Source organism: Podarcis cretensis (genome assembly GCF_951804945.1).
Source record: "Podarcis cretensis genome assembly, chromosome: Z".
Taxonomy (NCBI): Eukaryota; Metazoa; Chordata; class Lepidosauria; order Squamata; family Lacertidae; genus Podarcis; species Podarcis cretensis.
The window spans coordinates 50832538-50860466 of NC_137184.1; the positions used below are offsets into that span (position 1 = coordinate 50832538).

At 43.7% G+C, this 27929-nt stretch overlaps 1 protein-coding gene across 3 annotated transcripts; it reads right to left on the minus strand.

Moving 5' to 3' along the window:
• Positions 1–1395: 1395 nt before the first annotated feature.
• LOC307208263 (ras-related GTP-binding protein A) lies at positions 1396–27632 on the minus strand. 3 transcript variants are annotated; one of them, XM_079962899.1, is made up of 11 exons: positions 27614–27632; positions 26913–27006; positions 23113–23146; positions 21994–22093; positions 18237–18303; positions 16722–16944; positions 5879–5974; positions 4727–4849; positions 3490–3581; positions 1882–1997; positions 1396–1636 (listed from the first exon to the last, which is right to left on the minus strand). In XM_079962899.1, exons 3-11 carry the CDS (start codon positions 23137–23139, stop codon positions 1539–1541), a joined length of 942 nt encoding a protein of 313 aa, XP_079819025.1. In that variant the 5' UTR covers positions 23140–23146; positions 26913–27006; positions 27614–27632; the 3' UTR covers positions 1396–1538. The 3 variants fall into 3 exon arrangements, with proteins under 3 accessions (XP_079819025.1, XP_079819024.1, XP_079819026.1); XM_079962898.1 differs by lacking the exon at positions 27614–27632 and having other exon boundaries at positions 26913–27057; XM_079962900.1 differs by lacking the exons at positions 5879–5974; positions 27614–27632 and having other exon boundaries at positions 26913–27061.
• Positions 27633–27929: the final 297 nt, after the last annotated feature.

The window sequence follows — 27929 nt, forward strand, 5'->3', positions numbered from 1 at the left end:
GCGACTCCACGGGCTGTCAATCAGCAGCGGCGGTGGGGGGAGGGGAGGAGGCAGGTGGCCAAATTGCGCGGCCGAGGGCGCAGCCGCCGCCCTCCTTCCTTCTCCACCCTTTTACCATTCCCCCCTCCCCGCACCAGCAGGAGCCGATCCGGGTTGGGCTGCTCCGCCCTTTCTGACTCTACCTTCCCGCGGACAGGAGGCAGGCAGCCTTTCCCAGAGGCCAGTCCAGCCTTCCAAGTCCTTTTATTGGCTTTCCAAATTAATACGAATCAAACCTAATTATTTTAATCTAATACAATTTTCTAATAATATTAATAACAACAACAACAAACTATTTCTACCTCTCCCATCCTGCTGGGTTTCCCCAGCCACTCTTGGCAGCTTCCAACAAAAGATTAAAAATACATTAGAATGTCTGTCATTCAAAACTTCTGTAAACAGGGCTGCCTTCAGATGTCTTCTAAATGTCTAATTTAGTTGTTTATTTCTTTGACATCTGATGGGAGGGCGTTCCACAAGGCGGGCGCCACCACCAAGAAGGCCCTCTTCCTGGTTGCCAACATACAGTGATACCTGGATTCTCAAACGTAATCCGTTCCGAACCCAAAGCACACTTTCCCATGCAAAGGAATTCCAAACAGATTAAACTATTCCAGACTTTTAAAAACAGCAATCTGAACATGAATTTTGATCCATAAAATGAAAGCAATCACTAATGTACTGTACGGTAAAATAAATAATATATTGTAGATGATAAAATGATTTTATTTTTTTATCTTACCTGCACTGATGATAAGTCATTGTTTGGATGCTTCTAGCCATTTCCACAGACACTGTCAATCCATCAGGAGCTGAACTGGGTTCCACACAGCCACAAAAAGAGGAACCGAAAAAGCCACAAAAACACCAAATCAAGAGCAATAAGCAAAGTACCATTTGACTTCCGAAATGTTCAAAAACCAAGACGCGGCTTCAGATTGGCGCAGGCACCCCAGAAACAATCGCCGGCAGCTGCGTCGAACACTCAGCTTCCGGAAAATGTCCGAAAACTGGAACACTTCCTTCGGGCTTTTTGGCGTTTGGGAAACCGAAACCAGGCCAAAACCCCGGTGGAAATGGACCCAGAAAACCAGTTTCTGTGAGTTATGTGGCTATTCCCTGCTGTGTGGAAAACGCAGGCAGCCAACCTCCAGTGCCCGATCCGGCTCCGGACTAAGCCCTCCGGACGTCTGCAGAGCCCCACCCCGGTTCACCTTTGAATGTATTTTTCATCTTTTGGGCTCTGCAGAACTCCAGAAGGGAAAACAGGAGCACTGTTTGCAAAGGTGATAGCGCCGCGAGAACAGTTTTCATCTGGTGAAGATTTTAAGCAACAACAGAAGAGAGAGACAGTGGTGCATTTATTAGACATACAGGATGTGCATTTATTATCTCATAACATTCCAAATTTAATTGCCATTTCCAGAGTTGCAGACGGTTGCACCCTTTTCCAGCGTCGGCTGAGCCTCCCTGGGCAGAAGCAGTCAGCGCTGTGCCGCTCAGCGCATGAGGAGGCTGTGCTTGGGCCCGTCCACCCTCTCCAGCTTCTCAAAGTGCTTGCGAGCGTTGCGGATGTTGATCAGGGTGGCGGCAGAAGCTGGAAGTGAGCCGGGAGAGGAGGGATGAGCTTCCTGGCTTCTCCATACCTGCGGAACTCCCCACCACTGGATTCCCCCAACATTGGACCATTCAAAGGAGCACTTTCCAAATTTTCCCATAACTGCGGAACTCCCCACCATTGGATTCCCCCGGCACCTGAGCGCTTTCCCACCTTTCTGATACCCATGGAACTCCTTGCCACTGGATTTGCGGAGGATTTGAACCCGAGCCTTTCAAACTTACGTATGGAAGGGTCGGACATGACGACCATCACGTAGGTGTTGGAGGTGAAGATGTCGATGAAGGCGGCAAAATTCGAATTGCGCACCTCCATGCTCTGGAAGGAGGCGGCCAGTTTGCTGGTGGTGGGGGAAGACATTTATGAGCACAGCTCAAACATTCCAGGATTCAGATCTGCAGTTTTTGATTTTACAAATTGATATTTATATGGATATTTATATGTCATAAATTCAGTATTAATAGATTATATTTACATCAAATTTATAAATATTATAAATTCAATATAAGTATTAAATCTGCATTAAATTTAAAAATATATTAAAATTTTATTGAATTGAAAAAGATTATAAAATAAACATATATTAAAACTATTAATTTTTATAAATTTTATTATAAAATATATATAAAGGTTATGTTATATTAAATCTACATTAGATTTATCCATAGAGTAAATTAAATATAAATATATTAAATCTATATTAAAATTATAAATACATTCATACCTCGGGTTAAAGACGCTTTAGGTTGAGCGTTTTCAGGTTACGTCCCGTGGCATCCCGGAAGTAACAGAAAGGGTTACTTCCAGGTTTCGCCACTCACGCATGTACAGATGTTCAAAATGACTTCACGCGCATGCGCAGAAGCGGCGAATCGCGACCCGCGCACACACAGACGCGGGTTGCTTTCTGCTCAGGGCTCCATAACGGATCCCGTTCGCAACCAGAGGTGCCACTGTACTGTAATTTAAATATAAATATTTGATTTATATCAAATTTATAAATATTATCAAATAAATATATTAAATCTGTATCAAATTTATAAATAGTATAAATTAAATATAAATATATTGAGTCTGTCTTGAATTTATAAATAGTGCAAATTAAATATATATCAAATTTATCAATATTATGAAATAAATATAAATATTAAATCAGTTTTAAATTTATAAATAGTGCAAATTAAGCATGAATATTATATCACATTTAAGCTACATTTGTAAATATAAATTGAATTATAAAACAAAAATAAATATTATATTAAATCTGTACTAAATTTATAAATAGAATAAACCAAATACAAATACTACATTAAATCTGTATTAAACTTAGAAATATTATCAATTAATTGCTAATCTTGTGAACTGTATTTGGGAAACAGTTTAAATTGACATTTTAGACTTGTCAGTTAATCGACTTCCCTCCCTCCAGCCTCATGGTTACCGTATTTCCTTTCTACGTAATAGCATTTGTAATTTTTCCTACTTATCTTTCATCATTTCAATTGTCACATTTTAAAATAAGAAGGTATGAATCATAAAAAAATAAAAAATTACATTTTAGATGTCAATTAATCAACATTATCACCTCATTTTATTTTATTTTATTTTATAATTAAATAATCAACAAAATTAAAACTTGCATTTGAAGAATTTTAAATTTGAGGATTATAATTTTAGGATTGAAATTATAAATTATATTTGATGTTATCAATTAATCTTATACATGATTATAATAATGAGACAGACCTAATTTCCATGTCACGGCTGCCAAGCTATTTTCCAGAATTCCACCCCCACCCCGAAACGGCCGTCTAAAGTAACATGTTTCTCACCTGCAGCTCAGTTTGAATTGTTTGATGATATTGCTGATTTTCTCAAATCGGTGGATGTCTCGCTGCTCTTTGCACTGATAGTGGGAAATCACCTGTAGGGAGGGGAAAACCATAATAAATTTCTTTTATTTCTACAGAAAGCATTGCCCAATTCCTTTCCCAGAATGCTTTGCTGGAGAGGCAAACAAAATAAAATCTTTTTTTACAGAAAGGTTCAGACTTGCTGGCATCTTCTGAATATCAACGAGCAAAGGAAGGTTTTCTTTTCGGAATGATACATTTTTAGAGCAGGGTGAATTTGATTTGAATCAAATCAATTTAAATAACGGTTTAGATCGCTTGTCAGTTAAGGATTTCCTCCAACTGTCGATATTAAGAGGAGGCCGGCAAAGGATTTAAATCAAGTCTTACTTTATTGGAAGGAGAAAAACAGTAATTTCCTTAATAGAATTTAAATCATTTATTTAACTATTTGTTATTATTAATAATAATAAGAAATAATGATAATATTGATAATAATGATAATAATGATAATAATAATCCTATCCCGAATCCAGATCCCCAGCTTCTATCCCTATCTCTAAACCTTATCCCTAACCCTAATAATAATAATAAATAATAATAACAATAACAACCCTATCACTAATTCTTATTCCTGTCCCCAACCCTAACCCTAATAATAATAATAATAATTTATTCTTTATACCCCGCCCATCTGACTGGGTCTCCCCCGCCGCTCTAGGCGGCGCTAGCAGCAGTGAAACGTGAGTGATCGTAGTTCATTAAAAGGTTGGTTTTATTCCAAAAAGATTACAGATTGCTGAGAGCTCCCCTCCCGGGAGTCAGTCTCCACTTTAAGATGATGACTCAACTGAGTGCAAAGTGTCGCATTTCCTTCGACGAAAGCAACGTGGGAGGAACCTTCTCTTAGCATATTGTGACATAGTTTGCCCCCTATCCTGTCACCTGCCATCTCTGAAAGGCTATCTGCAGATTCCTCGAGCCTGGGAGATGACCCTTCTCCTACTTCCTGGGAATGAGTTTCCACGGCCACCTCTCTTATCTGCATTTGGCTCTCTGCCCGGGCTGGCAGCTGCTCAGGAAGACTATCTGTAGCCCTGACAGCGGCTCCCAACATCATAACAACAACAACAACAACAACCTTATCCCTAATCCCTATTCCTAACCCTAATAACATCATCATCATCATCAACAACAACAACATCAATAATCTTACCAGGAAAGTCGCCCGCTCAAAAAGAAGGACCTCGTCGGCTTCAATGATCTGCGCAAAATTCCTCAGGTTGGTCTCCAATTGCTGAACGTTGGGGATAAGTTGGTAGACTATACTCGACCACGCCTGCCCCGCGAAAAATCGAATGAAATCAAATTAATTTGTGTTATTAAATCAAATTAAGGAATGAAATCAAACAAATTTGTGCTATTAAATGAAACTCAGTTGAACGAAATTGAATGAATTGGTGTTATGAAATAAAACTAAACCGAATTCACTTGAATTAAGGTAGTTTTTTTCCTTTGCAAAAACGAGTCGCACGTTGGCAAGTCATACGGAGTCCATTCCAGAAGTCCGCCCAGAAATTAAAGCACGGTTTCCAATTGGTAGCAGGGAGCTCCTGATAAAATCCCTTTTTACAGAAAGTTTCAATCTTGCTTGCATTTTCTTAATAGTGACAATCGCAGGAAGGAATAATAATAATAATAATAATAATAATAATAATAATAATGATATTGATGATGAATCCATTTTTTACAGAAAGGCTCAACCTTGCTAGCATCCTGTACCAAAGGCGCGAGTTTGAGGGGGTACGAGGTACAACTATATGGGCAAAAAAAGAAAGAAAATAAAAGATTTCGGGTGCTCCTTGTAGAGCGTTTCATCCCAGATGGAGGTCTGGAAGCAGGTGCATTGAATTAATCTGAATGAAATTGAATTAACTTGAATGAAATCGAATGAATTTGTGCTATTAAACTGAATTAATTTGAATAAAATTGAATGAAAACAAATGAATTGGTGCTTTTAAATCAAATTAATTTGAATGAAATTGAATTAATTTGAAGGAAACCAAATCAACTTGAATCAAATCAAATGAAATCGAATGAATTGGTGCTATGAAATTAAGTTGAATTTCAAAGAAATTCACTTAAATGAAATTGAATGAATTTGAATGAAACTGAATCATTTTGAATGAAATCGAATGAAATCGAATGAATTGGTGCTATGAAATTTAAATGAATTTCAATTAAATTAACTTCAAGGAAATTGTGTTATTCAGTTGAATTGAAGAATTGAAAGGTCAGAGTTTGAGGGCATTGGGAACCAAGGTACAACTGTATGAGCAAAATGTATATATATATATTTCAGTCACACCTTGTAGAGAGTTTCATCCCAGATGGAGGTCCGAAAGCAGGCGCACTCCAGCGGGCGCGAGAGCCGCTTCAAATCCTCCTCCCTCTCCTTGAAAATCTGCAGGAGACAAAATCCATCTTGGCAGCGGGTTGGACTAGATGACCCTGGTGCCCCTTCCCCATTGAAATCCCTCGCCTATCAAACTTGATTTAAATCTATTTACAGAAAGGTTCAGCCTCTCAAGAGGGAGAATACTTTTCAGAATCATAAAATAATAATAATGTTATTCTTTATACACTGCCCATCTGGGTGGCTCCCAACAGAATGATGATAATCATGATCATGATCATATTTTGCCCCTTGCAGTCGACGTGGAGCACTCGTCCGTCTGCTTCCTGGGCAACCTGGTCCTCAACCTCTAGGAATGTGATGGATAAGTACCTCGCCAAGTTAAAAGGGACCCCTGGCGGTCACCAAGTCTGACCCACCACCAGGCAGGACTCTCTCCTCAAGTAGCCTGGACAGATGGCCGCCCAGCCTCTGCTTGAAATCTAAGTGATGGATGGAAATCACAATTTAAACCCCTCGCCCGTCCAACTGGGTTTAAATCCCTTCTTTACAGTACAGCTCAGCCATGCTGGCATCCTCCATCTTGATTTTTCTCATTGAAATCCCGATTCAAAGCCAGATTTAAATCAGTCAGACTCAGGCTTTGCTGGCCTGCTATTAATTTGGACAATCAGAGGGAGGTTTCCTTTTTGGAATAATAAAATCCCTTTTTTACAGAAAGGTTCAGCCTTGCTGACACCCTGGGCCAGCAGGGGGATACTGTTGATAGTTTTCACCCAGGGCCGCATATGCAAATAAGGAATTGAAAGTGACATTCAGTGAGTGGATAGTTACAGAAAGTTGTTACTGTTGCCATGTAGTTGAACTCTATATAAGCAGGTTGGCTGAACCCTTCAGCCCTGTTCTGTTCTGGCCTGTGAATAAAAAGAGCTGTCTGAAGAATCACTGTGTTGTCTGATATGTTCACCCACAACTTAACACTGGCGACAAGGATGGGATCGATGGATATCAGAGCACAGCCAGACACGGCCACCCTCTGAGCTGAGCTGAATCACTGAGCTGAAACACGGAGCGAAATCACTGAACAGAACCAATTCAGAGCTGACCGTTCTGGCTAGAGCACTGTGTTCTATCCATCGCCCTCCACGTTGGCATCAGAACCATGACTTCACTCCTGCCTCTACCGCCATTTGCCCCAGCCTCTGAATCATGAGATGCCTACCTCGCTCAGTTTGACTGCTACCTCCAAGCCAACGAGCTGACGGAAGTATCACAGGAGCGTAAGCGGGGCCTATTCCTCAGCCTCTGTGGGCCTGAGGTGTTTGAGACGGCGCGAGCATTGGTTGCGCCTGTAGCAGTCCAGGCAACACCGTGGGACACGATTCAAGAGAAGCTCCGCAACCACTACGTGCCAAAGTCGTCCAAGATTGCTGCCCGCCATGCGTTCTACCACCAGAAACAGGCAGAGGGGGAGTCAATTAACAACTATGCCGCCGCCCTCCGACAGGCTGCAATGAATCATAGAATCAGAGTTGGAAGATACCACAAGGGCCATCGAGTCCAACCCCCTGCCAAGCAGGAAACACCATCAGAGCACTCCTGACATATGGTTGTCAAGCCTCTGCTTAAAGACCTCCAAAGAAGGAGACTCCACCACACTCCTTGGCAGCAAATTCCACTGTCAAACAGCTCTTACTGTCAGGAAGTTCTTCCTAATGTTTAGGTGGAATCTTCTTTCTTGTAGTTTGGAACCACTGCTCCGTGTCCGCTTCTCTGGAGCAGCAGAAAACAACCTTTCTCCCTCCTCTATGTGACATCCTTTTATATATTTGAACATGGCTATCATATCACCCCTTAACCTCCTCTTCTCCAGGCTAAACATGCCCAGCTCCCTTAGCCGTTCCTCATAAGGCATCGTTTCCAGGCCTTTGACCATTTTGGTTGCCCTCCTCTGGACATGTTCTAGTTTGTCAGTGTCCTTCTTGAACTGTGGTGCCCAGAACTGGACACAGTACTCAGGTGAGGTCTGACCAGAGCAGAATACAGTGGCACTATTACTTCCCTTGATCTAGATGCTATACTCCTATTGATGCAGCCCAGAATTGCATTGGCTTTCTTAGCTGCTGCGTCACACTGTTGGCTCATGTCAAGTTTGTGGTCAACCAAGACTCCTAGATCCTTTTCCCATGTACTGCTCTCAAGCCAGGTGTCACCCATCTTGTATTTGTGCCTCTCATTTTTTTTTTGCCCAAGTGCAATACTTTACATTTCTCCCTGTTAAAATTCATCTTGTTTGTTTTGGCCCAGTTCTCTAATGTGTCAAGGTCGTTTTGAAGTGTGATCCTGTCCTCTGGGGTGTTAGCCACCCCTCCCAGTTTGGTGTCATCTGCAAATTTGATCAGGATGCTCTTGAGTCCATCATCCAAGTCGTTGATAAAGATGTTGAATAAGACCGGGCCCAAGACAGAACCCTGCGGCACCCCACTAGTCACTCTTCTCCAGGATGAAGAGGAACCATTGATGAGCACCCTTTGGGTTCGGTCAGTCAGCCAGTTACAAATCCACTGAGTGGTAGCATAGTCAAGACCGCATTTTACCAGCTTCTTTACAAGAATATCATGGGGCACCTTGTCAAATGTCTTGCTGAAATCAAGGTAGGCTACATCCACTGCGTTCCCTTCATCTACCAGGCTTGTAATTCTGTCAAAAAACAAGATCAGGTTAGTCTGACATAACTTATTTTTCAGAAATCCATGCTGACTATTGGTGATCACAGTATTCCTTTCTAGGTGCTCACAGACTGTTTGCTTAATGATCTGCTCCAGAATCTTCCCTGGTATTGATGTCAGACTGACTGGGCGGTAATTATTTGGGTCCTCTCTTTCCCCCTTTTTGAAAATAGGGACAACATTTGCCCTCCTCCAGTCTGCCGGGACTTCACCTGTTCTCCAGGAATTCTCAAAGATGACTGCCAGTGGTTCTGAGATCACATCTGCCAGTTCTTTTAATACTCTTGGATGCAGTTCATCTGGCCCTGGAGAATACATCTAAACTAGCCAAGTATTCTTGCACTATCTCCTTAGTTATTCTGGGCTGTGTTTCCTCTGCTGAATCATTTGCTCCAAATTCTTCAGGTCAGGCACTGTTTTCTTTATCGGAGAAGACTGAGGCAAAGAAGGCATTGAGGAGTTCAGCCATTTCTGTGTCCCCTGTTTGCATTTCACCATCTTCTCCTCTGAGTGACCCCACTGTTTCTTTGTTCTTCCTTTTGCTACAAACATACCTGTCAGAGCTGCCTCCAGGTCCCAGCTCACAGAGGACCAACGCTAGGCTGTAGTTATGTACAAAAGTCTTTATTGAGCTTCAGTTTCCATTTTAAAGCCGCAGCGTGCAGCTCTACGTCTCGACCTTAGACCGGCGAAGTCCCGTCTGAGTCTCCTCCCCTTCCACACCAGTTTAAGACCCTCGCCTTGCTCCACCTCTTCCTAAGTTCCTTTCTCCTCTGGGCCCTCCTGCCCGCTAGGGTCTCATCCTTCCTGGACTCCTCTGACGCTGACCCTGACGATTCTTGCCCCTCCTTCCGGCGGGCTTTAGGACCTGGTTCCCTATCTGGGCTACCTTCTGTGCCACTCGCCTGTACCTTTGAACTTGGCGCGCGCGCCCAGCCTGCAACTTTCCTCTTGACCGTTAACTCGCTCTCCGATGGAGGCGTGGTCAAACCTGACTCATCTTCTCTCGCTGGTGGTGCATATGTGGGCTCTGACACCTGGGACTCCTCCCCCCCACTACGCTCTGGTGGGGAAGCTGGTCCTGATTTCCAACTGCTGCTCTGGGAGTCCCCGCTGGCCCCTTGCTTCTGGGGTGTCCCCCTTGGCTCGCCCCTTGCCCTGCCCATCGGCGCCCCCTTCTGTGAATCTTCCGATTCGCTGGAGAGGCTCATGGAATCTATCGGGCTGCTGTCATATTCTCCTACGCTGCCCTCGGATTGCTCCCTCTCGCTCTCCATCTCCTCTCCTCCCTGCGCTCCCACTGAGTCCCTGACCATACCCATAAAAGCCTTTTTTGTTGCTTTAAACCTCTCTAGCAAGCCTGAGTTCATTCTGTGCTTTAGCTTTTCTGACTTTGTGTCTACACGTGCTGGCTATTTGTTTGAATTCCTCTTTGGTGGTTTCCCCCCTTTTCCATTTTTTGTACACATCCTTTTTTAATGTTAACTCAGTTAAAAGTTCTTTAGATAGCCACCCTGGCTTCTTTAGGCACCTTCCATGTTTCTGTCTCATTGGTATTGCCTGAAGTTGTGCTTTTACTATCTCCCTCTTAACAAACTCCCAGCCATCATGAACTCCCTTTCCTTTTAGTATTACTGCCCATCGGATCTCACCCAGCACTTCCCTAAGTTTTATGAAGTCGGCTTTCTTAAAGTCAAGAAATTGAGTCCTAGTATGCTTGGCTGCTCCTTTCCGCTGTATAGTAAACTTCAGAAGAGCATGATCACTCGCGCCTAATGATCCTTCCACTTCTACCCCACTAACCAGGTCATCAACATTGGTTAGGACCAGATCTAAAATGGCTGTTCCTCTTGTTGCTTCTCCCACTTTCTGGACAATGAAGTTGTCTGCAAGGCCAGTGAGGAATCTGTTTGACCTTATGCTCTTGGCTGAGTTTGACATCCAGCAAATATCCGGGTAATTGAAGTCCCCCATTACTACTATCTCCCTTCCTTTTGCATGCTTGGCCATCTGTTCCAGGAAGGCATCATCTATGTCCTCCGTTTGGCTTGGGGATCTATAGTAAACTCCCACAATGAGGTCACTGTTATTCTTCTCTCCCTTAATTTTGACCCAAATGCTCTCACTTTGGCTTTGAGGTTCTAAATCTTGGATCTCTTCACAGGTATACACATCCCTGACATATTGAGGATTGAGGATAATTTAAGGAGCAACAACACAAGACAGATGTGGCAGGGGATTCAGCATATTACCAACTATAAACCTAACCTTGGTGCTGTCGACGGTGACCCTTTGCTGGCGGAGGAGCTTAACCTCTTCTTTGCTCGCTTCGAGAGGGAGCCACCTGAGACGTCGGTATTACAGCCACCAGCCCATAGGGGCCCCTCATTCACTGTAGAGGAGCACGAGGTGAGACAGGTATTGAGGATGGTGAATCCGAGGAAGGCTGCTGGACCTGATGGCATCACTGGAAAGGTGTTGAAGGGCTGTGCGGATCAGCTGGCGAGGGTCTTTACTAAGATCTTCAACAAGTCCTTACACCAGTCTATTGTCCCACCCTGCCTGAAGTCGTCAACTATTGTTCCTCTGCCTAAAAAACCCACAATCAGTAGTTTGAATGACTACAGACCAGTTGCACTGACTCCAATCATCATGAAGTGCTTTGAGAAACTGGTGCGCCGTCACATTATTTCCTGTCTTCCACCAATTTTTGACAACTACCAGTTTGCATACAGGGCAAATAGATCCACAGAAGACGCTATCACCACCACTCTCCATGCTGCTCTGTCCCATCTGGAGCAGCCGGGGAGTTATGTGAGGCTGCTGTTTGTGGATTTTAGCTCTGCTTTTAACACTATCCTCCCCCATAGACTGGTGTCCAAGCTAGAGGCGATTGGACTCTCCAACTCCACCTGTCTCTGGGTTTTGGATTTTTTGTCAGAACGTTCTCAGAGGGTTAGAGTAGGGTCACATATGTCCAAAGCCCTTAGCCTTAACACCGGCTCACCACAGGGTTGTGTGTTGAGTCCCCTGCTCTTTACTCTCTATACGTATGACTGTACAGCCATCTATTCCAGCAACAAAATCATCAAGTTTGCTGATGACACTACGGTGGTGGGGCTCATTTCAGGAGGGGATGAGTCCGCCTATCGGGACGAGGTGGAGCGGCTCTGTGTTTGGTGTGGAGAGAACAATCTGGCTCTTAATACAGCTAAGACCAAGGAATTGGTGATGGATTACAGGACAAAAAAGGCGGTCATTCAGCCCTTGTATATCAACGGGGAACGGGTGGAGAGGGTGGCGGAATTCAGGTTTTTGGGAGTGACTATCGATCAGGGCATGACTTGGAGCGCAAATACCACTGCTCTGGTGAAGAAGGCTCAGCAGAGAATTTATTTCCTCAGACTTTTAAAGAAGAACAATCTGAGTGAGAAACTGCTGGTGTCCTTCTACCGAGGCTCCATAGAGAGCATTCTCACATACTGTATTTGTGCTTGGTTCTCCAGTTGTACAGCTAGGGAGAAGAAGGTGCTCCAGAAGGTCATAACCACAGCCCAAAGGATTATTGGTCATCCTCTCCCATCTTTGGAAGAACTGTACGGTTCCCGTTGTCTTAGGAAAGCAAACAACATCCTGCAGGATGCATCTCACCCGGGATACAGTCTGTTTGCACTACTGCCTTCTGGCAGGAGATATAGAAACATCAAGTCAAGGACAAATAGACTGAAAAATAGTTTCTATCCAAGAGCTGTGGCCTTTTTGAATGCTGTAACTCGATAGTGTGACCTGGGAGTTTGATGGGTGTGGGTGTGGGTGTGGCTGGAATGTGGTTTGTTTGGTTGTTGTTGCTGTTTTGCTTTTGTTGTTTTTTTTTTTTAAGGGATGACATCCAATTTCGTTGCACTGTGCAATGTTGCACTTGTGTAATGACAATAAAGAATCTATCTATCTATCTAATTTTGACCCAAATGCTCTCACTTTGGCTTTGAGGTTCTAAATCTTGGATCTCTTCACAGGTATACACATCCCTGACATATAACGCCACTCCTCCTCCTTTCTTGTCTGGTCTGTTTCTCTGAAATAGATTGTATCCCTCCATTATTACATTCCAGTCGTGGGACTTATCCCACCAGGTTTCAGTGATGCCTATTATGTTATATTTAGTTTGCTGTACCAAGAGCTCAAGCTCATCTTGTTTATTTCCCATGCTTTGCGCATTAGTGTACAGACACTGAAGTCCATTAATCATTCCCCCGCACTGCGAGTTCCGATTGGGGGGGCAACTCCGATCTCTTGAGGGGGCGCAATTAGTGCCAGCACCGTCCGTTAAGAGTTTGGGTGTAATCTTTGACACCTCCCTTTCCATGGAGGCGCAGATTGCAGCTATAACAAAGGCGGCATTTTTCCAGCTCCGCCAAGCTAAGCAGTTGGCTCCTTACTTTTCTCGCCCTGACCTAGCCACTGTGATCCACGCGACGGTCACCTCCAGACTGGATTATTGTAACTCGCTCTACGTGGGGCTGCCCTTGAGACTGATACAGAAACTCCAGCGGGTGCAGAATGCTGCAGCAAGACTCCTTACGGGGTCTTCGCTGCGAGATCACATTCACCCGGTGCTATACCAGCTGTACTGGCTCCCGGTGGAGTACAGGATCAGGTTTAAGGTGCTGGTTTTAACCTTTAAAGTCCTATACGGCCTAGGACCCTCGTACCTATGGGACCGCCTCTCCTGGTATGTCGCACAGAGAAACTTACGGTCTGCAAATAAAAACATCTTGAAGGTCCCAGGCCACAGAGAGGTTAGGCTGGCCTCAACTAGAGCCAGGGCTTTTTCGGCTGTGGCTCCGATCTGGTGGAACACTCTGTCACAAGAGATTAGGGCCCTGCAGGGCCTGCAAGACAGAGCTGTTCCACCAGGCCTTTGGCCAGGGCACAGCCTGACTCCCTCCCTCGGCAATCTTCGCGGAGCTCTGGCCCAATGGTTGCCAGTGGCTTGATTTGAATTAATTTTATAATGAATGATTTTAGAGAGTTGTTTGTGTTGTACTTATGTACTGTTTTATTTTTGGTAGCTGCCCTGAGCCCGGCTTCGGCTGAGGAGGGCGGGATATAAATAAAATTTATTATTATTATTATTATTATTATTATTATTTATTATTATTATTATTATGTACTGAAGTTCTCACCCTGGCCAGCAGGGGGATAATGTAGATAGTTTTCACTCAGGTCCGCATATGCAAATAAGGAATTGAAAGTGACATTCAGTGATTGGATAGTTACAGAAAGTTGTTACTGTTGCCATGTAGTTGAGCTCTATAAAAGCAGGTTGGCTGAACCCTTCAATTCAGTTCTGTTCTGGCCTGTGAATAAACAAGAGCTGTCTGAAGCAGAGGCTTGACAACCATATGTCAGGAGTGCTCTGATGGTGTTGCCTGCTTGGCAGGGGGTTGGACTCGATGGCCCTTGTGGTCTCTTCCAACTCTATGATTCTATGATTCTATGAATCACTGTGTCGTCTGGTATGTTCACCCACAACTTAACACCCATAATTAAATACAATATACTCCCATAGAGATTACCTTACACTGCGTTTAAAACCAAAATAGCATTTGGATAGAAACTGTTTCTCAGGAGGCTAGTCCTAGACTTTATAACCCTGTGTGCGCACTAGCCTGCACTATCTCTGCAGTTTCCTATGGCGCCTGGAAGCATATATTTGATCCAAGGTGGGAAGAGTACACCCAGTTATTCTCCCTGCAGTCTTTACAACCCTGGACAGCTCCCCCCCCCCGACCGTGCAGCTCCCAAACCGCACACACAGACCGTAAGTTAATACACTCTCATCAGTACAATGGTAAAATGCCATCAACAGGTCCTTTGAAAGATTATTTTTCCAGAGGATTCTCCGAAAATATAACCTCTGCTGTGCTCTCTTCATAAGGTCTTGCTGTTTTCTCCCCAGATTAGGTCATCTCTCAACTCCATTCCCAGAAATCAAAACACCAAGACCTGTTCCACACACTTCCCCTCAATAATAAGTCGCTGAATATTCAATTTACATTTCCTAAAGTCCACAATAATCTCTTTTATTTTCTTTAAGTTAAGGAGTAAGTTGTTTTTCCTGCACCACTCCCCCAAGTTCCTTCCTATAGGCCGCCTCCCCCTCTCCAGCCGTGATTAAACCAACTACTGTTGTATCATCTGCAAACTTAATGATCTTATTACTGGGATTTTGGGGGGCCCAGTCAGCTGTATAGAGTGTATATAAAAGCGGGCTCAACCACGCACCCCTGCAGCGTTCCCGTATTCATGATGAAATCCGCAGAGATGTGGGAACCCATCCTGATCCGTTGGGAACGGTTTGACAGAAAATCTAATACAGTGGTACCTCTGGTTAAGAACTTAAGTCGTTCCAGAGGTCTATTCTTAACCTGAAACTGTTCTTAACTTGAGGTACCACTTTAGCTAATGGGGACTCCTGCTGCCGCTGCCGCCAGATTTCTGTTCTCATCCTGAAGCAAAGTTCTTCAGGTATTATTTCTGGGTTAGCGGAGTCTGTAACCTGAAGCGTCTGTAATCTGAAGCGTTTGTAACCCAAGGTACCACTGTATCCACCTGCACAAACACGGTGAAAGTCCCAGGTCTAATAGTTTGGGCAGCAATCTATGCGGAAGAATAGTATTAAACGCAGAACTAAAGTCTACAAATAACAATCTCGCCCTTGCTTCTCCAAATGAGTCAGGACAGCATGTAGAACTATTTGCCACAGCATCCTCTGTACCTTGTACGCAAACTGGTAAGGGTCAAGTCCCACTGGCAAACAAGATATGATGCAGTTCCTCAACAGACTTTCGAAACATTTCATTATAATGGGTGTCAACACCACAGGGTGAAAATCATTCAGACTATCTTTGGTTTTTTTGGCAAGGGTATAATGGTAGCGGATTTCAGACAGGGTGGAACGGTGGCTTGGGCCAGAGACTGGTTAAAAATCTTCAAAAAGATTCCTGCCAGTTGGTCAGAACAATCTCTTAGCAGCCACTCCATCCGGGCCCATAGCCTTCTTTGTGTTTACCTCCTTTAATATTCGCCTCACTTCTCCCTCTTCTACCCTGGCAGCATTTCTTAATATGGCCCTCTTAATATGGCCAATCAGAGGCAGCTTTCCTTTCCAGAACTGTAAAATCCTTCCTTTATGCGGACGTTCAGGAAGGATTTCACGGTTCCGAAAAGGAAACCTGCCTCCGATTGGCCATATTGAGAGGGTACCAGCGAGGCTGGACATTTGTGTCAAAATAAAAAGGGTTTAAATCAAGTCTTACTGACTAGTGATTTAAATAGTGATTTCAATCGATTCAACTGAAATCAAATCCATCCTCAATAATAATGATGATGATTTATTTATACACCGCCCATCTGGTTGGGTTTCCCCAGCCACTCTGGGAGCCTCCCAACAGCATAATAATAATAATAACCCTATCCCTAATCCCTAAGTCCAGCCTCACTGGCACCCTCTTAATACGGCCAGAGACAGCTTTCCTTTCTTTAAGCAGAGGTTCAGCCTTGCTGGCAACCCTCCTAAAACCGATACCCCTAACCCCTATCTCTATCCCTATCCCTAATAATAATAACCTGCCCATCCAGCTGGCTTTCCCCAGGCACTCTGGGCAGCTCCCAACACAAGATGATGATGATGATGAAGAAGAAGAAGAAGAAGAAGAAGAAGAAGAAGAAGAAGAAGGGGAGGAGGAGGAGGAAGAGGAAGAACCCTGTCCCTAACACCAAGTCCTATCCCTATCTCTATCCCTATTTCTAATAATAATAATAATTTATTCTTTATACCCCAGCCACTCTGGGCGGCTCCTAAAATAAAATAGAATAAGAATAAGAATAAGAATAAGAATAAGAATAACCCTATCCCTCATCCCAGCTTTGCTGACACCCTCTCAATACGGCAAATTGGAGGCAGGTTTCCTTTCCTTTACAGAGGTTCAGCCTCGCTGACAACCCCCATGACACTGGAAACCTTTGGTAGAATTAAAGCCAGGGGTCCCCTTTTCGCTCACCAGCTCGCGCTGATCCTCCTGGACCAAGTCCATCTTGTGGACCAGGCAGAAGACTTTGGCATCGGGCGAGTTCTGCAAGATGGCCTCCAGGCACGACTGGTAGTAGTGCATGTCCTTCTCAAGCTCCCGACTCTCGACGTCAAAGACGTAAATCAGAACCTCGACGTTGCGGAAGATGTTGTCCCTCTGGCTGGTGAAGTAGTTCTCCATGAAGGTGTCCTGGCTGAGAAAACCGGGGGATTTAAATTATTTTATCCCAGTTAAAAAAGCAGTTTCAAATTTCAATTCTATGCCAATTCAAAACAGGTTTGACCGATCTCAGTCAGGAAGGGCAGGATACAAATAAAAGTTTATTATTATTATTATTATTATTATTATTATTATTATCATCATCAATTTTCCAGGCTGGGCAACCAATTCAGGCCATTTCATGCCATTTCAGAGGGGGCTAGCAAGGCGGAACCTTTCTGAAAAAAGGGATTTTTTTTATTTCAAAAAGTATTGTCCCTATTCAGAGGTTGCCAGCAAGGCTGAAAATTTCGATTGGATTTAAATGTTACGGACCAAGGATTTAAATGGTGATTTAAATGAAATCCACCCAGCATATCAATGTAAAAACCACTCTGTGAATTGAGGATTCTATAAAGGAAACGTTTCTCTGCTTGTCGATATTCAGAGGATGCCAGCAAGACTGAGTCTTTCTGCTAAAAAAGGCATCTTATTCTTCCAAAAAGGAAACCTCCCTCTGCTTGTCCATATTAAGAGGAGGCCAGCAAGGTTGACCTCTCTGTAAAAAAAGGGATTTTATTACAGTGGTACCTCGAGTTAAGTACTTAATTCGTTCTGGAGGTCTGTTCTTAACCTGAAACTGTTCTTAACTTTAGCTAATGGGGCCTCCTGCCACCGCCGCGCTGCTGGTGCACGATTTCTGTTCTCATCCTGAAGCAAACTTCTTAACCAGAGGTACTATTTCTGGGTGAATGGAGTCTGTAACCTGAAGCGTATGTAACCTGAAGTGTATGTAACCCGAGATACCACTGTATTCCAAAAAGGAAACCTTCCTACGGTTGTCCATATTAAGAGGATGCCAGCAAGGTTGAACCTTTCTGTAAAAAAGGATTTAATTCCTTGCTGACTACTGATCTAGATCATGATTTATATCAATCTGATTTAAATCATCATTATTAGTAGTAGTATTTTATTTATACCCCGCCCATCCAGCTGGGTTTCCCCAGACATCTGAAGGCAGCCATGTTTAGGGAAGTCTGGCTGATTTAAATCTGGAATCGAATGGGGATTGAAATGAGAAAAATCAGGATGAGAAGGATGCCAGCAAAATCTGAGCTGTCCTGGCGAGGGGTTTAAATTGTGATTTCCATTGTCTGGATTTCAAGCGGAGGGCAGGCGGCCGTCTGTTCAGGATGTTTGAGGCGAGAGTCCCGTCTGGCGGCGGGTCAGACTGGATGACCGCCGGGGGTCGCTTTTAACATGGCAAGGGGGGCAAGAGGTACTTACCCGCCGCAGTCCCAGAGGTTGAGGACCAGGTTGCCCAGGAAGCGGACATGCGAGTGCTCCACGTCAACTGCAAGGGGCAAAATGAGATAATTATTATTATTATTATAATTATTCTGTTGGGAGCCGCCCAGATGGGCAGTGTATAAAGAATAACGTTATTATTATTATTAGTAGTACAGCAAAGCCTGATGGGATACCTGCCGAAATCTTAAAAGTGGGTGGAACTGAACTTACACAACAACTTCACAAGCTCATCAAACAAATCTGGGAAAGAGAAGAAATCACAGCAGACTTTAGGGATGCCAAAATTATCAATCTCTTTTAAAAAAGGTAACGGAACTGATTGTGGAAACTATCGAGGCATGTCTCTATTAGCTGCGGCCAGCAAAATTCTTGCAAGGATCTTAGCAAATTGTCTCGTAACAATATCCAAGGTGACCCTTCCTGAATCCCAAAATTGTTTTCGGCCTTCTAGGGAGTCAGTGGGCATGATTTTCACTGCTCGACAGCTTCAAGAAAAATGCAGAGAGCAAAACCAACCCCTGTATATGGCGTTTATTGACCTGACTAAAGCCTTCAACACTGTAAATCATAATGCCCTGTGGACTGTCATTCTGAAAATTGGCTGCCCTCCATGATTGGCTGCCCTCCTTCACTCGACTCCTCTATGATTACCATATTTTTCGCTCCATAAGATGCATTTTTTTCTCTTAAAAACTAAAGGGAAAGGTCTGTGAGTCTTATGGAGTGTGTGGTCCCTGAAGCTAAACTGCTGGAATGCGGCACACTCCTGAGCTGCTCTTTGGGACTGGATGGTGAAACCCTGGGTGCCGACAGATCAACCGGGGCTTCCCCCGCCAGCCCCGACAAGCTCTGGGAGCAGCGGGAAGGCTGCGTGCAGCCTGTCCCCTGCTCCAAGTTGCTCTTTGTGGCTGAGGGGGGGGGCCGGGCTTCCCCCTCCAGCCCTGAGCAGCTCTGGGGTAGCCCGCGAAGCCTCCGCAGGGCAGCAGGATGAAGGCTCCCCACTGCCCTGAGGAGGCTTCGCGGGCTACCCCAGAAATCAGAACAGCTAGAGGGAGCACTGTGCAGTGCTCCCTCTAGCTGTTTTAGCTTTTGCCTTGGCGGCACAAAGCCTCCACAGGGCAGCGGGGAGCCTTCATCCCACTGCCCTGCGGAGGCTTCCCGCGGCTATCCCTGGCTTCTGCGGGAGGTGGGGGAAGGGACAGAGCACACGGCTCTGTCCCTTCCCCCCACCTCCCAGAAAAGCCCCCAAGAGCCATGCTCCCTTTAAAGAGCGCACGGCTCTTGCGGGAGGCGGGGAGAAAGCCAGTGGGCTTGCTTTCGCTGAAGCCAGGAGGGCAAGAGGGAATGGTGTGCACCGATTCCGCTTGCTCTCCTGGCTTCAGGGATAGCCCCGCAAAGCCTCCTGAGCGAAGAGGGAGGAGCGCTCCGTCTTCGCTCTGGAGGCTTTGCGTTGCTTTCTTATTTCTTGTTTTCCTCCCCTAAAAACTAATTGCATCATATGGTCCAGTGCTTCTAATAGAGCGAAAAATACGGTATATGACAGCAACAATCACAGATAACAATGCCTCTCAAAGTGAACCATTCACAGTGGGATCAGGTATTAAACAGGGTTGTGTTATTGCCCCAACTCTATTCATTATTTTCATTGCCATGATCCTACACTTTGTTTAAGAGAAACTCCCCACCGGAGTAGAAATAATATATCGAACAGATGGAAAGCTCTTCAATCTGAGCAGGCTGAAAGCAAAAAGTAAGGTTACCATAACTTCCATCATAGAGCTTCAATATGCTGGTGACAATGTAGTGTGTGCACACTCAGAGGATGACCTCCAAACCATCCTAAATACCTTTGCAGAAGCTTACAAAAAGCTTGGCCTGTCACTCAATATCCAAAAAACCAAAGTGCTGCACCAACAAGTACAAAATAACCCCTCTGCAGCGCCACAAATCCAACTCAGTGGTGTAATGTTGGAAAATGTCAATCACTTCTCCTACCTAGAGAGTTATCTTTCCGCAAGGGCTGACATTGATTCCAAAATCCAGAATCACCTGAGCTCTGCGAGTGCGGCTTTCTCCCAAATGAAGTGCCAAGTGTTTGAGGACCGGGACATTGGCAGGGAAACCAAAATGCTTGTTTACAAAGCTATTGTACTACCAACCTTACTATATGCTTGTGAAACATGGAGCACTTATAAATGCCACCTCCAGCTTCTCAAAAGATTCCATCAACAGTATATCCAAAAAAATTTACACATCACTTGGGAAGACAGGCAAACTAATATCAGTGTACTGGAAGAAGCAAAGGTCACCAGTGTTGAAGCAATGATTCTTCAACAATTGGTCACGTTGTGGGGATGCCTGATTATCGTCTTCCAAAGCAACTACTCTATTCCGAACTTAAAAATTGAAAGCATAATGCTGGTGGTCAGCAAAAGAGGTTTAAAGACTGCCTCAAGGCAAATCTTTAAAAATGTAGTATAAACACTGACAACTGGGAAACACTGGCTTGTGAGCGCTCCAGTTGGAGAACAGCCTTGACCAAAGGTGTCATGGGCTTTGAAGACACTCAAACTCAGGACACAAGGGAGAAACGTGCTAAGAGGAAGGCATGCTTGGCAAGCCCTCACCGTAGTCAACTCTCGCCTGGAAGCCAATGTCCCCACTGTGGAAGGACGTGTAGATCCAGAATTGGCTTCCACAGTCACTTACGGACTCATTGTTAAAACCGTATTTATGAAAGACAATCTTACTCGGCTACAAGTGATTTCCAAAGAAGAATTATTATCGTTTGCCAAAGAACAGCAGCAGAAGAAGAATGAGCTTGAAGAAGAAAAAGAAATAGAAATTGAGATAATTATTCCTACTATTCTCATTATTTTCATCCTCATTTATCAAAGAACAACAGTGCCAGAATAAGAAGGATCTTGAATGAGAATGAGCTGAAAAAGAGCAGCAGCAGGAGGAGGAGGAGGAGGAAATTATTATTCCTATTATTATCATCATCATCATCATCATCATCTTCATTTGGCCAAGAACAGCAGCACCAGAATGAGAAGAAGAATGAGATTGAATAAGAAGAATGAACTGAAAAAGAAGATGAAGAAGAAGAAAAAGAAGAAATTATTATTCCTATTATTATCGTTATTTTCATCATCATTTGGCAAAGAACAGCAGCAACAAAATAAGAATGAAAATGAGCTTGAATAAGTAGAATGAGCTGAAGAAGAAAATGTGATTATTATTCCTATCATCATCATCATCATCATCATCATCATCAGGCCAAGAACAGCAGAACCAGAAGAAGAAGAATGAGCTTGAATAAGAACGAACTGAAGAAGAAAATGAGATTATTATTCCTATTATTATTATTCCTATTATTATTATCATCATCTGGCCAAGAACAGCAGCACCAGAAGAAGAATGAGCATGAATAATAAGAACGAGCTGAAAAAGCAGAAAAAGTTCATTCTTCTTTTTATTATTCTGGCACGGTTCTTTCCCTAATAATAATAAAAAAATGAGCAAGCGACAGCAAAGGTTGCAAGGTTCTCAGCAGTAGTAGTAATAATAACAACAAGAAATTGAATTAACTTGATTGAAATCCAATGAATTTGTGCTATTAAATTAACTTGAATGAAATCAAATGAATTTGGGGGGAAATGGCAATAAAACCTTGTCCCCCCCATTTTTATTTTATTTTTTTCCCATCTCTACCCAGCACCCTTCCTCTTACTTGTGGCGCCCAGTCGGCGGGTGTCGCGGGCGATGTAGTTGGCAAAGATGATGGACCTCATGCTGGTTTTGCCAGAGCCGCTCTTGCCCATCAGGAGAACCTGGGGCGAATAAAGAATAAATCATAAAATTATTAATACAATTGTTGTTGTTGTTGTTAGGGTTAGGGGTTAGAGATAGGGTTATTATTATTATTCTGTTCAGAGCCACCCTGAGTGGCTGGGAAAACCCATCTGGATAGACAGTGTATAAATAATTACATTATTTATTATTGAGGGTGGATTTGATTTCAATCAAATCGATTTAAATCACAACTTAAAAAACTCGTCAGTAAGATTTGATTTAAACCCCCTTTTACAAAAAAGCTTCAGCCTCGCCGGCATCCTATGAAATTAAGGAGAGGTTTCATCACTCAGCTGCTTCTATTTGGACCCCTTTTCTGCTGTACTTGATTGGAAGGAGAAAAATAATCATTTCCTTCATAACTCAACAATTTATTTCACTAAAACAAGAACATTATAGCATCACAATTTAAATCACGATTGAAACCACAAGTCAGTAAGACTTGATTTAAATCCTGTTTCAGGTTTAGGCTTGCTGGTATCCTCCTAATACTGACAACGGGAGGAAGCTTTCCTTTTTGGAATAATATATTTTCAGTGTAGTTTTCACAGTTAAGGTATATCCAGGGTGAATTTGATATATCATTATCTCAAAAGTGACTGATTTGCTTCTTCTCTTAGAAATGTACAGACCAATAATTATGAAATGATGGTGAGGTTTAATAAGTCAACTACTTATATTTGGACAAGTTTTTTTGCTGTACTTGATCGGAAGGAGAAAAATAATTATTTCCTTCATAGCAATGGAAACAATTTATTTCGCCAAAACAAAAACATGATCACATATGTATCCATGTTTGTTAGCTGATGTGCTGAAACAATTTTTTTAAATAAAAAAAACTTATGACTTGAAAAACTTTAAATGAATCCTTATTTCCTGATAAACAGCCTTTTCACTAGAAAGTAACTGAAAAGAGAAAATCTTTACAAAACAGAGGTGTTTGGGGTCCAAGGTTTAACTGTATAAGCAGCAGGCCAAGAGAAACTACAGCCCTCACCTTCTTCTTCATGGCTGCGTTTGGCATCACACGCCTGCAAGGAGAAAAAAAATATATTTTATAATATAACAATACAATACAATACTAATAATATAATATGACCCCACCCATTATAACATTATTATTAACATTATTATTATTATAGAAGTCACCTGGTGTGGAAAAGGTGAGGCAAAAGCAGCAGGCCCTCAGCCAGTGTTGTAATATGATGATGATGAGGATGATAATAATAATAATAATAATAATAATAATAATAAAAAAAAACAACAACACTATCACTTAACCCTAACCCTAATAATAATAATAACCCAATCCCTAATCCTGTCCCTAATTCCTATTTCTATCTGTAACCCCTATCCCTAATATGGTTTTCCCAGTAGTGATGTATGGAAGTGAGAGCTGGACCATAAAGAAGGCTGATCGCCGAACAATTGATGCTTTTGAATTCTGGTGCTGGAGGAGACTCTTGAGAGTCCCATGGACTGCAAGAAGAAGATGGAGGGCACAAGGAGAAGGGGACGACAGAGGACGAGATGGTTGGGCAGTGTTCTTGAAGCTACGAACATGAATTTGACCAAACTGCGGGAGGCAGTGGAAGACAGGAGTGCCTGGTGTGCTCTGGTCCATGGGGTCATGAAGAGTCGGACACGACTAAACGACTAAACAACAACAACAACAACATATGAGTACAGTATATACGTTAAGTATATTAGTATATAGTACAACAGTATACCATTATATGTTATACATTGTTGTTTAGTCGTTTAGTCGTGTCCGACTCTTCGTGACCCCATGGACCAGAGAACGCCAGGCACTCCTGTCCTCCACTGCCCCCCGCAGCTTGGTCAGACTCATGCTGGTAACCTCGAAAACACTATCCAACCATCTCGTCCTCTGTCGCCCCCTTCTCCTTGTGCCCTCCATCTTTCCCAACATCAGGGTCTTCTCCAGGGAGTCTTCTCTTCTCATGAGGTGGCTAAAGTACTGGAGCCTCAGCTTCACAATCTGTCCTTCCAGTGAGCACTCAGGGCTGATTTCCTTAAGAATGGATAGGTTTGATCTTCTTGCAGTCCATGGGACTCTCAACACTCTCCTCCAGGACCATAATTCAAAAGCATCAATTCTTCGGCGATCAGCCTTCTTTATGGTCCAGCTCTCACTTCCATACATCACTACTGGGAAAACCATAGCTTTAACTATACGGACCTTTGTTGGCAAGGTGATGTCTCTACTTCTCAAGATGCTGTCTAGGCCTGTCATTGCCCTTCTCCCAAGAAGCAGGCGTCTTTTAATTTCGTGGCTGCTGTCACCATCTGCAGTGATCATGGAGCCCAAGAAAGTAAAATCTCTCACTGCCTCCATTTCTTCCCCTTCTATTTGCCAGGAGGTGATGGGACCAGTAGCCATGATCTTCGTTTTTTTGATGTTGAGCTTCAGACCATATTTTGCACTCTCCTCTTTCACCCTCAATAAAAGGTTCTTTAATTCCTCCTCACTTTCTGCCATCAAGGTTGTGTCATCTGCATATCTGAGGTTGTTGATATTTCTTCCGGCAATCTTAATTCCGGCTAGGGATTCATCCAGCCCAGCCTTTCGCATGATGAATTCTGCATATAAGTTAAATAAGCAGGGAGACAAAATGCAGCCTTGTCGTACTCCTTTCCCAATTTTGAACCAGTCAGTTGTTCCATATCCAGTTCTAACTGTAGCTTCTTGTCCCACATAGAGATTTCTCAGGAGACAGATGAGGTGATCAGGCACTCCCATTTCTTTAAGAACTTGCCATAGTTTGCCATGGTCGACACAGTCAAAGGCTTTTGCATAGTCAATGAAGCAGAAGTAAATGTCTTTCTGGAACTCTCTAGCTTTCTCCATAATCCAGCGCATGTTTGCCATTTGGTCTCTGGTTCCTCTGCCTCTTCTAAATCCAGCTTGCACTTCTGGGAGTTCTCGGTCCACATACTGCTTGAGCCTTCCTTGTAGAATTTTAAGCATAACCTTGCTAGCGTGGGAAATTAGTGCAATTGTGCGATAGTTGGAGCATTCTTTGGCACTGCCCTTCTTTGGGATTGGGATGTAGACTGATCTTCTCCAATCTTCTGGCCACTGCTGAGTTTTCCAAACTTGCTGGCATATTGAGTGTAGCACCTTAACAGCATCATCTTTTAAAATTTTAAATAGTTCAGCTGGAATACCATCACTTCCACTGGCCTTGTTATCTGCAGTGCTTTCTAAGGCCCTTTTGACTTCACTCTCCAGGATGTCTGGCTCAAGGTCAGCAACCACACTACCTGGGGTATATGAGACATCCGTTTCTTTCTGGTATAATTCCTCTGTGTATTCTTGCCACCTCTTCCATGGAGTTTTCTTGGCAGGGATACTGGAGTGGCTTGCCGGTTCCTCCTCCAGGTGGATCACGTTTGGTCAAAACTCTCCACTATGACCTGTTCATCTTGGGTGCCCTGCTCGGCATAGTTCATAGTTTCTCTGAGTTCTTCAAGCCCCTTCGCCACGGCAAGGCAGTGATCCATGAAGGGGATGTTATACATATTATATATAATAGTAATTATTATTACTGGGGAAGTTGGCTAGAGAGATTATGGAATACTGTAGTAGTAGAAGTAATAATAATAATGATAATAATAATGGAATTTGACAAGAGTAATAATAATTATTATTATTATGGAAGTTGGCTAGAGTGATAATATAATAATAATAATAATAATAATAATAATAAAATAAGGGAAGTTAGCTAGAGTGATAATAGCATTAATATTATTATTATTATGGAAGTTAGCTAGAGTGATAATAGAATAATAATAATAATAATAGTAAGTGAAGTTGGCTAGATTAGCATCATCATCATTAGTAGGGAAGTTGGCTACAGTGGTAATAGTATTATTATTATTATTATGGAAGTTGGCTAGAGTGATAATAGAAGAAGCAGAAGAAAAAGAAGCAGAAGAAAAAGAAGGCGGCAAGTTGGTTAGAGTGTGTTGCAGGAATTTATGTATAGGTGGTGGGGGGGTTGCCCCTCCAGCAGATATCATGCACATGTAGCGCACTACCAAAATCAGCACAATCGCTTTTGTGACTTTTGTGATTTGTCCCCACAAAACACTGCATCACAGTTTCTTCCTATCTATTCAAAGAGCCTTTGCTGCATGACACCAAATGTAACAATTCACTGAGAAATGTATCTCTGTACTGGCTCACTGGGAAAACTTCAGAAATTCATATAAACATGTGAGCTCAGCTACTCAGCAGCCCCTCTGCCTGAGTGATCATTCCTGGCATCCTGATACCTGAGTGCCAGACAGGTAGCCATTCCAGAAATAACAAACCCAGATGAAGATGAAGACAGTCTTCAATAAAGACCAAGCCTACTGGCTCCTGTTTTGCTCTGGTATTCCAGGGCTGGTGCCCTGGGAGTCCTCAGATTTCTCCGTTAACCAGTGATAATAGCATTATTATTATTGAAGTTGGCTAGAGTGATAATAGTATAATTATTATCATTAGTATCATTATTAGGGAAGTTGGATAGAATGATATTACGATAATTATTACGGACGTTGGCTAGAGTTAGAATAATGATAATGATGATGATGATGATAATAATAATAATAATAATAATAATTAGTAGTACTGTAGTACTGTAGTAGTAGTAGTAGTATTCGGGGCCCTCCAGTCCTTCCCCAGAGCCACATTCCCCTCAGGAACCAGAGTTCCTCTGAGCTTCTCGGGAAGCTCCCTTTTCCCGACTAGGCCGCAAAAGCCCCGGCCTCGCGTGATCCACTCACCCGGCGACAGACGGCCTCGCCCGGGGGAGAATCAGCGGAGGAGACGAAGCAACTTGAACGACCTCTCCCTCGACGTCGCTGGAGGCTCAGGTGACTTCAGCCGAACGGCAGCGTGACGAAGGGACGCAGAGGAAGGGCAGAGTCACGCGTGGCGAACGAACGTCGTAGCGTCGCGACGACACGTAAAGGAAGGGCAGGGTCAAGCGAGGCGAGCGGACGTCGCGGCGTCCCGAAGCCGAGGCGGCCATGTTTAAAAAGGGCAGGGAGAAAAGGAGGTCTTTGAATGCCAAGACTGATGGACAAAGAAGGGAACCTAGGGGTCATCTAGCCCAACCACCTGCTAATCTCAGCTCCTGAATGACGGAGTGATTGACAGGGAGAAACGCCGGGTTACGTGCGAAGGAAATCGCGGGAAACAACACAACCATAGATGCTAAGAGAGAAGCCACTTATTACAGTCTCCCATATGGTCTAGCGGTTAGGATTCCTGGTTTTCACCCAGGCGGCCCGGGTTCGACTCCCGGTATGGGAAATAGGCATTTTTTATTATTATTTTCCTTATCTGAAATAAATCAATTAAAAGCTATGGAAGATGAATAACAAGTAATGAGAGCTCCTACGTTTCGACTACTCCGTTTCAGAGCCTACAAACGCAGATCACAGTCACGTGGTGTGAACTCGCTCAGCCTATAACGGCCTACCTAGCAGGGCTGTTGTGAAAAGGGTTCCAAGGCAGGGAAGGACCGGGAGCTCCTGAGAGGAAAAGGGGAAAAATCAATCCATCAATCACGCCCCTCCAGCAAGAGCCGCCATCCCCCATCTCCTCCTCCTCCTCCTCCTGCACAGAAGGCCCGCCCCTTCTCTGGCCCCGCCTCTCTAGCGCTCCCAGTACCAGGATCAGTTGAGCGGTTGCTCCTCCTCCTGAAAGGAAGCCCCGCCCTTTCTCTGCCCCCTCCCGCCTCCAGCAGAGCGCTCTCTCGCTCTCCAATCACCTCTCCTCCTCTCTCCTCCTGTGAC